At 42.4% G+C, this 8,879-nt stretch overlaps 2 protein-coding genes across 2 annotated transcripts; both read left to right on the top strand.

Moving 5' to 3' along the window:
• LOC107646413 lies at positions 212 to 1,447 on the top strand. The gene has a single exon (XM_016350597.1). The coding sequence runs from the start codon at positions 212 to 214 to the stop codon at positions 1,445 to 1,447; it is 1,236 nt and encodes a 411-aa protein (XP_016206083.1).
• Positions 2,012 to 4,252, top strand: LOC107646414. Its single transcript, XM_016350598.1, has 2 exons — positions 2,012 to 2,624; positions 2,880 to 4,252. The coding sequence occupies exons 1-2, from the start codon at positions 2,012 to 2,014 to the stop codon at positions 4,250 to 4,252; spliced, it is 1,986 nt and encodes a 661-aa protein (XP_016206084.1).

The following is an 8,879-nucleotide window of genomic DNA, read 5'->3' as shown; positions in this document are numbered from 1 at the left end:
TTCCCTACTTACCTTGACGGAGCTGCTCTATTTTGGTTTTCAAAATTATCTGCAGGATCAATCTCTTCCTTCGAAGAGCTAGCAAGGTCCTTCATCGACTACTTTGCGGCGGCACGGATTTATGTACACGGATCGGATTACCTCAGCACCATCCGCCAAGGTCCACAAGAAAGTTTGAAAAGATTATATGACCAGATTCACAGAAGCAACCATGGAAATACAAGACCTAAACCCCGCTGTCCACCTACATGCCCTCAAGGCCGGCCTCCGATCCGGAAAGTTCAGAAAGACAATCGCGGTCACTAAGCTGAAGACATTAGAAGAGTTCCGAGAAAGAGCAGCTGGACAAATGGAGATTGAAGAACTCTGTGAGGCCAACAAAACAGAAAGAAAACCCAGAAAGGAGGAAGACAGAGTGCAAAGGTCGGTGAACAGTAAAGAACTCGGCAAACCATTCAAGCTCACCCCAAAATTCGACAACTACACCAGATTTAACACAAGGAGGGAAAAGATCATCAAAGAAATACTCAACGCCAAAATCATAAAACTGCCGGCAAGAGCTGGGAGCTATCAAGACCAGCGATTTATTGACAAAAGCAAGCACTGTGCCTTCCACCAGAAGTATGGACACACAATCAATGAGTGCGTGATAGCCAAAGATCTCTTGAAAAGATTAGCTCAACAAGGCCTCCTAGATAAATACATCGAAGGAAGAAAACACAAAGAGGGTGACAGGGACAAAGAAGAATGCCAACAAACCTCGAAAAGCAAGGAAGCCAATAAATGGTCAAACAACACCCCACCTAAAGGGGTTATAAACTGCATATCCGGAGGATTCGTCGGGGGAGGCGAAACAACTTCGGCGAGAAAGCGTAGCTACCATGGAATGATGGCAATCGAAGGAACAATACCACATAGCAACAAAAATGTACCCGACCTAGAAATCACTTTCAACCAGGAGGACATATGCTCGGCCGCACCACACTCAGACGACCCAGTGGTAATTTCCATCCAAACAGGTGAGCTATTGGTAAGAAAAGTCCTTTTGGACCCAGGTAGTAGTGTCGATGTTCTTTTTTATACTACTTTTCTAAAAATGAAAATATCTGAAAAACTCATACAACCCTCATCCGGAGAACTAGTCGGATTCTCTGGAGAAAGAGTTCCAATCAAGGGTTACATATGGTTAAGAACAATGATGGGAAACCACCCATTGTCATGGATCATTGGCATACAATATCTTATAGTTGATTGCCCTAGTCCTTATAATATTATCCTCGGAAGACCAGACCTGAACATGTTTAGGGCAGTAGTTTCAACTTTTCATCTATGTGTCAAATTCCAGGCACAGGACGGAAAGATAGCGACACTCCATTCAGATCGCCAACAAGCTCGACAATGCTACAATGCAAGCCTAAAGAAGTCGGCTCCAGGAAAAGATGTCTAACAAGAAGTCAAAGAAATTCACAACACAAATGAGGTACTATCCCTAGCAGAACTCGATCCTCAATGGGACACCCAAGAAAGGCCTCAACCAGCAGACGAGCTCCAGGAAGTCCCACTGACGTCAAAATCAAAACAAGTCACATACATCGGTCAAGCACTACAAGGAAACGAAAGATTGGAGCTCATAAAAGTGCTACAAGATAACGCCGACTTATTTGCCTGGACCCCAGCAGACATGCCAGGTATAGACCCAAACATTATCTGCCACAAGCTCGCCACCGACAGAACAAGCCGACCTATAGCTCAAAAGAAGAGGAATCTCGGGGTAGAAAAATCAAAGGCAGCCATAGAAGAAACCGGAAAGCTCCTTAAAGCTAACTTTATCAAAGAAATCCGATTCACCACATGGCTCTCAAACGTGGTAATGGTAAGGAAAAATTCAGGTAAATGGCGCATGTGCGTCGACTTTACAGATTTAAATAAGGCATGCCCTAAAGATGCTTATCCCTTACCCTGCATTGATAAACTCGTAGACAATGCATCAGGTTTCAAAAGCTTGAGCTTCATGGATGCATACTCTGGCTACAACCAGATCCTCATGCATCCAGAAGGCCAAAGCAAGACAAAATTTATAACTGAGCATGGAAATTTTTGTTATAGAGTAATGCCATTTGGTCTAAAGAATGCAGGTGCAACCTACCAACGAATGATGGACAAAGTGTGCCGTCGTCAAATAGGTCGGAACATGAAAATCTATGTGGATGATATGGTCGCGAAGACCACTCAAGAAAAGTCACATTGCGATGACCTCAGGGAGATATTTGAACAGATCCGAGCATACAATATGAGACTCAATCCAGAGAAATGTGCCTTTGGGGTACAAGGAGGCAAATTCCTTGGATTCATGCTGACCTCACGAGGAATTGAAGAAAACCCTGAAAAATGTGAGGCAATACTTAACATGGCGAGCCCTAGAACAATAAAAGAAGTACAACAATTGGTAGGAAAGGTAGCGGCACTATCCCGGTTCTTGCCAGCAGCGTCAAGCCGATCATACCATTTTTTCCAAACAATATCAAAGAATAAGAAATTTCAATGGACAGAAGAGTGCGAGAAAGCGTTTGCCGAGCTCAAAACCATTCTATCATCACCACCTGTGCTGCAAAGACCAGAAGTCGGTAAACCTTTATACTTATATTTATCTGTTTCTAATTGTTCTATAAGCTCGGCTCTAGTCATTGAGACAGGAAAACTACAACAACTAGTATACTTCGTCAGTAGAGTCATGCAATCAATGGAGCAAAGGTATCCGAGGATAGAACAGCTAGCTTTAGCACTTGTAATAACAGCAAGAAGACTCAGGCATTACTTCCAAAGCCACACAATAATAGTGGGGACAAACTAACCATTAAGACAAATACTGACAAAACTAGAATTGGCTGGATGTTTGACCAAATGGTTTATCAAGCTCTCGGAATTCGATATCCAATTTCAACCAAGGCCGGCACTGAAAGCACAGATTCTCGCAGATTTCATATCAGAACTAACCCCGGACGAGCACAATAAACTCTGGGAGTTACACGTTGATGGGGCGTCCAGCCGAGGAGGAAGCAGAGCTGGGATAATCCTGAAAGAAGGGGACAAAGTGGTGGCCGAGCAATCCCTCCAGTTCCACTTCCCGGCAAGCAACAATCAGGCCGAATATGAGGCCCTCATAGCAGGACTTAAGCTCGCCCTAAACCTCCAAGTACAAATCTTGACAGCACATTGTGATTCCCTCTTGGTGGTTCAACAAACTCGAGGAAAATTTCAGGTAAAAGATCCATTGCTAGAGCGATATTGGCTCATAGCAAAGGATCTCATTTCAAAGTTCAGTTCATTCATTATTCTACATGTGCATAGAGAAAAGAATGTTAGAGCAGACATATTATCCAAACTTGCCGCCACTAGGGTGGACACACAAACATCGGCATTATCACAACTCACACTTAAAAAACCCAGCATTGAACTATTATCTATAACAAGCATTAACCACCTCCGCGACTGGAGAACACCTTTCCTTGAGTACATCAATGCAGGTATCGTAGCCAGAGACGAGCTCAACCCGCAACACTTCAAACGAAAAGCAAGCCTTTACACAAACATAGCAGGAGAACTATACAGGCGCGGTTTCTCACAACCATTGCTAAAATGCCTAAATAAAGATGAGGTAAAAGAGGTGATGGACGAAGTTCATGAGGGCGTATGTGGGAACCACTTCGGAGGACGAGCTCTCGCCGCAAAGATCGTCCGAACAGGATATTATTGGCCGACCATGAAAAGGTATTACATAACAAAAGTCAAGACATGTGACAAATGTCAAAAGCACGCAGCCATCTCTACAAAGCCGGCCGAAGTATTACACAGCATGGAGGTAAGCTGGCCTTTCCACAGATGGGGGCTCGATATTCTCGGCCCATTTCCAATAGCGCTAGGTCAGGTAAAATTTCTTTTAGTATCAATAGACTACTTCTCAAAATGGATAGAAGCACAGCCATTAGCAAGAATAATAGCCGAAAAGGTACGATCTTTCATATGGAAAAAAATCATATGCCGATTTGGAATACCAAGGAAAATAATATCAGACAATGGTAGACAATTTACAGATAATAAGCTCGGCTCATTTTTAAAGAACTTTAATATTCAACATCATTTCAGCTCGGTCGAACACCCACAAACCAATGGGCAAGCCGAAGCTGCTAACCGAGTTATATTGCAGGCAATAAAAAAAAGCTCGATAATGCAAAGGGAGAATGGGCCGAGCTAATCCCAGAAATATTATGGAGCTACAACACAACAATACAAACCACCATGGGCGAAACACCCTTCAAACTAGTCTATGGGTCAGAAGCATTAATCCATGTGGAGGTCGGAGTTCCCACATTGAGAACCGAGCTATACAATGACCAACACAATATAAACGCAAGGAACGCCGAGCTTGATCTGACCGAAGAAGATAGGGAAATCGCGACTGTCAAACAAAGAGCCAAAAAAGAGATAGCTGAAAGAAAACACAACGCACGAGTAGTACCGAGGACTTTTACAGAAGGAGACCTAGTACTCAGACGAACAGATGAAGCCAGACGACCACCTTCACATGGAAAGCTCGCAGCAAATTGGGAAGGACCATTCAGAGTAGTTAAAGTGCTCGGAATGGGGGCTTACCAGCTCCAAGCATTACAAGGCAACCCAATACCAGGAAATTGGAATATTTCTTCATTAAAGATGTATAGATCTTAAATTGTACAATTCGTGAATGAAGGTACTCTTTTTCCCCCTTAGAGCTTTTTTCCCAAAAGAGAGGGTTTTGCCTAAGGTGGATTTTAACGAGGCCGGACACACAATAGACCAAATCTCACTATCAATATCCAAATCTATAATCAATCATTTTTCAGTTTCATGCAAATTTTCAAACAAACAAAAGACGAATTCTATGTTTCCTACCTTAGTCGCAAACGCAAAATGCCAAAAGCAAACAATATTAACATAAACATCTAACCGACTAAGAAATGGTTGGCACCAACAAACAAGCTCAAAACCAAACCAACTAGATCCATCATACACAAGTACATAACCACAAGTTTAAAAAACAATTACAAAAGAGACAAATATCAAATAAAGACTAAGAAGGGGGAACATTATCGTCATGCTCCTCCACACCCCCATCCACAACCAATTTTCCACCGACCACTATCTTAGTCATGTCAAGCTGATTACTATCAAACTTCGGAGCCAACACAGAAATTTGACTCACAGAACGTTCAAACCCATAAGAGAACATCTCCATCCCGTTTTTCTCCAGTTCATAAACCCTAGAAGTAAGCTGACCTTTGGCAACATCACTGTCTTTAACCTCGGCCTGCAGAAGCCGGATCTGGTCCCGCAAACAACCAACTTCCTCCTCATATTCTTTCATTTTGGCTGTAGCATTCATAACAACGTCATCCTTCTCTTTCACAGACTTTTCCAGTTCAGCAATTCTCTCCTTATAAGTCCTCTCCAGATCAGCAATCCTATCTATAGCCACCTAGTGCTCGGCACCAATAAGTTCAGTTGTCCGACCACACACATTAGTCACGAAGCAACAATCTACGAAACATCAAATTCGGTTAAAATGAAGACACACAAGAACAAATAAAATAAGCAGAGAACAGAATATCAACCTGGATAAACTTCCCTAAACTCTCTACCCCAATCCGGCGAGTCATGAGCATATCGCCGGGGTATTGAGACACCCTGTCGGAGAGCTCGACAAAGGGGAACTGATCACTCCACAATGAATGAGAGCTGGTACCAGGGATAAAGCCATGCAACCTCTTTTGTCTATCAAACGAAGATTTATCAGCTCCCATAGCTTCTCTATCACCTTCAGAAATCACTTCCACAGATCTCTCAGCATCATCCCTCTTCCTCTTAAAAGAAGACGATGGTTGAGCAACAGACTGGGCGGCGTCCCCACCACCTTCTTTCACAACCTGAGAGGCATCAGTAATCCTTTCCTTTTTCTTCTTAAGGAAGGACTGAAAGCGTGACGGATCGAGGAGAGAAACTCGTCTACCTGCGTTGGGCAACAAAAAGTCAGATTAAATCTAAAATATGAAGAAACAAAAAGAAAAAGCCAAACATTACCTATGTAAGCCTTCAAACCCTCACTATCACCTGAATCGTGAAGTTGAAGAACCTCAGGAATAGACAAACACTCCCCATCAGCAAAAGACTCTACCAAAAAATCTAACACCCTCTATTCCTCCTCACTCCGTTCAATAGCCTCAAGGATCTGACACGGTTCTAAACACCAATAGAGAGGAAACCTCTCTATCAGCTCGTCGTCCAAATAAAACGGATACTCGGCCTCGACTGACCGCACTTTCACAAACAGGGATTTAAAATTCTTAAAAGAGGATTTATAAAGAAGGAAAAGGGAACGTCCAGGGTAACTGCTCAAACATACCCACAACCCCCTCCGAACCCCTTTTGACCGGAATAGTGAAAAGAATAAAGAAAGAGAACAAGGAAAAGACAGAAACTCCATCAAACATTGAAAAGCGCGAAGAAACGCCCAAGAATTTGGGTGTAACTGAGAAGGCGCGCAATTCAGTTGAGTCAACACATCACACTCAAACGCAGAGAAAGGAAGCTTCACACCAAGTTAAAAAAAGCAAGGCATATACATATAAAAGTATTGCCAGTCACCCCTCCTCTCGAAAACCCTATCGTTACTAGAACAGTAAAGTAACTTAACACCCACACCTTCCCTTACCACCCGTAAGCCCTCGAGTTCACACATGGACTTAGCATCAATGTACGATGAAGACCAAGTCTTGACGTCATCATGAACCCAATGATATGGGTTATCTTTTTTCTCTTCAACATCCCTTTTCTTATCTTTCTCTTTCGCCATTTCAAAAGAAAAAACAGAAGTAAAATTAGAAGGGGAACTAACCTTTGGAAGTCATACTGCAGCCTAAACAGGTAGAATGTGAAGAAGCAAAATGTCAATTCCAAGCCTAGAATGAGATATTATTACAAAGCCCACTAACTTAGTGGGCACACTAAAAGATAACCGTTAAAGACATCGAAAACCCAAAGAAATGGAGGGGCGCATTAATTGCAGCACATTCCACAACGCAGAAAACCCCTTGACTTCCTTCCAACCAATATCCTCTCTTCAGCACAAAGGGGGCCCAAAAAAAAACCTACAAAATAGCGGAAGAAGGAAAATCTTGCAAAAGACGAATACACAAAGCTTGCCTGCCACTAGCGGAACAGAGCCAGACAAGCTTGGGGGCTATGACGTGTACCCCGATAAGCTCAGTAACAAAATCCTACTATCCTAACCGACCGCAAAATCAGAGAACAAACTAGCTGAACAGAATCCACGACCTGATCACAATCACACGCAAAGTCAAATCCCACTTCCCAGCCGTTACCAACAACAACGAAACTTGCTATCTAAACCGATAATATCGGAACAAACAAACAGAAGACAATACTACGCTCATCTATAAAACGAGACCAAATAGCTCAAAGGAGGACAGGTCACAGAACTCACTCTAATTCATTACTCTCACTTTTTATAATTCACATGCTTACTTGAGCGTCGGAGTGCTCTTTGCAGGTGCTCCCGCCACCGCATTCTATCGTGCCGAGGTTAATCCTGAAGACTGCCTCCCGGACGACGTATAGCTCCCCAATAGATAAGCAGCTTCGCTGGGAGACACATACCTCGGCAGTACTCGAACGGAACAAAACCCAAACAACAATCCCATATCCCAACCCGGACCTATTCCTTTTGTTTCCTCAAGACCTTCATCTATTACAATTGATTTCCTATTTCCCAACCCCCAACTGAAAGTATCATTACCTAATACCAAAATGTAAGGGTATATCAACAAAATATACAAAAGAGATTTATATACATCACGCGACTCTTGTAAAAGAACCGAGATAGGAAATTGCTGTGCTGAAATGCAAGAAGAACAAAAGGAAAATGTGAGGCCGACCTATTTGCAGAGCGTCAAAACTGGAGGAGAAGAGGGAGGTGAATTATAACCGCACATTCCAATCAAAGAAGCTAACCACACATGCAACAGAGACAACCTCCCCAATCTACCAATCTCATAATCTGAAAACCCTAGATCAAGGTCAATGGCCGCCTATGCAGACTCGTCCATCAATACAGCAACCCACTTCACCCCCTCTGCCTTATTTAGAAGCTCTGCTTATGGTATTTGCACAGTATCGTGGAACTTCGAGTTGTCCTCTACAGTAATTTAATTAGTGCTCCTCACCTCTCAAATAGCTCCTGACAGCAGTCAAGAACTGTTTAGCAATCTAGAGACGGCAAGCTGATCTCCTCGGAGGATATTCCTGATGGACAGTGGCCTATGCATGATCCAATTCTGGTAGAGAGTGCCGTGACCTGTGAACTTCGCCACTTCATGTGCTAATGATTGTTTTCGTAATTTAATTTAATTTTTTTATTTTCTTTGGACATGATTCATAATTTAATTGAAATAGGCTTTTCTTTGTTTTTTTTTTGTCAATGTCATGGGCTAGGCCCTGCCCAACCCACAAAACAAAGAAAAGCTGGGCACATAGAAAAAAGAAAACGGGAAACGGCAATAAACAAAAATGTTTCAAGCTAACTACCAAACCTTCCACTTTAATTTAATTTTTTTCTTTGTTTATTTAGTGTTTCTTTTCCTTTGGGTCAATAGTCAAAGTTTGCATACAATAAAGGCCATTCAGCATTTCAGCCGAAAATAAGAACAAATTTCAGTTAGTTGGACTCAAATTTTAAAGCCCATTGTTGAATCTCCAATCTAAAGCCCATTAGATACCCAATCACTGACAAATTAAGACTCAAAAAGGACAAAAACTATAAGTGACAA

The sequence above is a fragment of the Arachis ipaensis genome, chromosome B06, assembly GCF_000816755.2.
Source record: "Arachis ipaensis cultivar K30076 chromosome B06, Araip1.1, whole genome shotgun sequence".
In the NCBI taxonomy this organism is placed as follows: domain Eukaryota; kingdom Viridiplantae; phylum Streptophyta; class Magnoliopsida; order Fabales; family Fabaceae; genus Arachis; species Arachis ipaensis.
The sequence above is the reverse complement of the archived record's forward strand: the minus strand, read 5'-3'. Positions and strand labels throughout refer to the sequence as shown.

What these genes read in the sequence shown, in the direction of transcription:
- LOC107646413 (XM_016350597.1), top strand. Translation starts at nt 212, where the DNA reads ATGGAAATACAAGACCTAAACCCCGCTGTCCACCTACATGCCCTCAAG.
- LOC107646414 (XM_016350598.1), top strand. Translation starts at nt 2,012, where the DNA reads ATGGATGCATACTCTGGCTACAACCAGATCCTCATGCATCCAGAAGGC. An exon ending in GCTGCAAAGACCAGAAGTCG is followed by an intron (nt 2,625 to 2,879) that starts GTAAACCTTTAT and finishes TGACAAAACTAG; the next exon opens with AATTGGCTGGATGTTTGACC.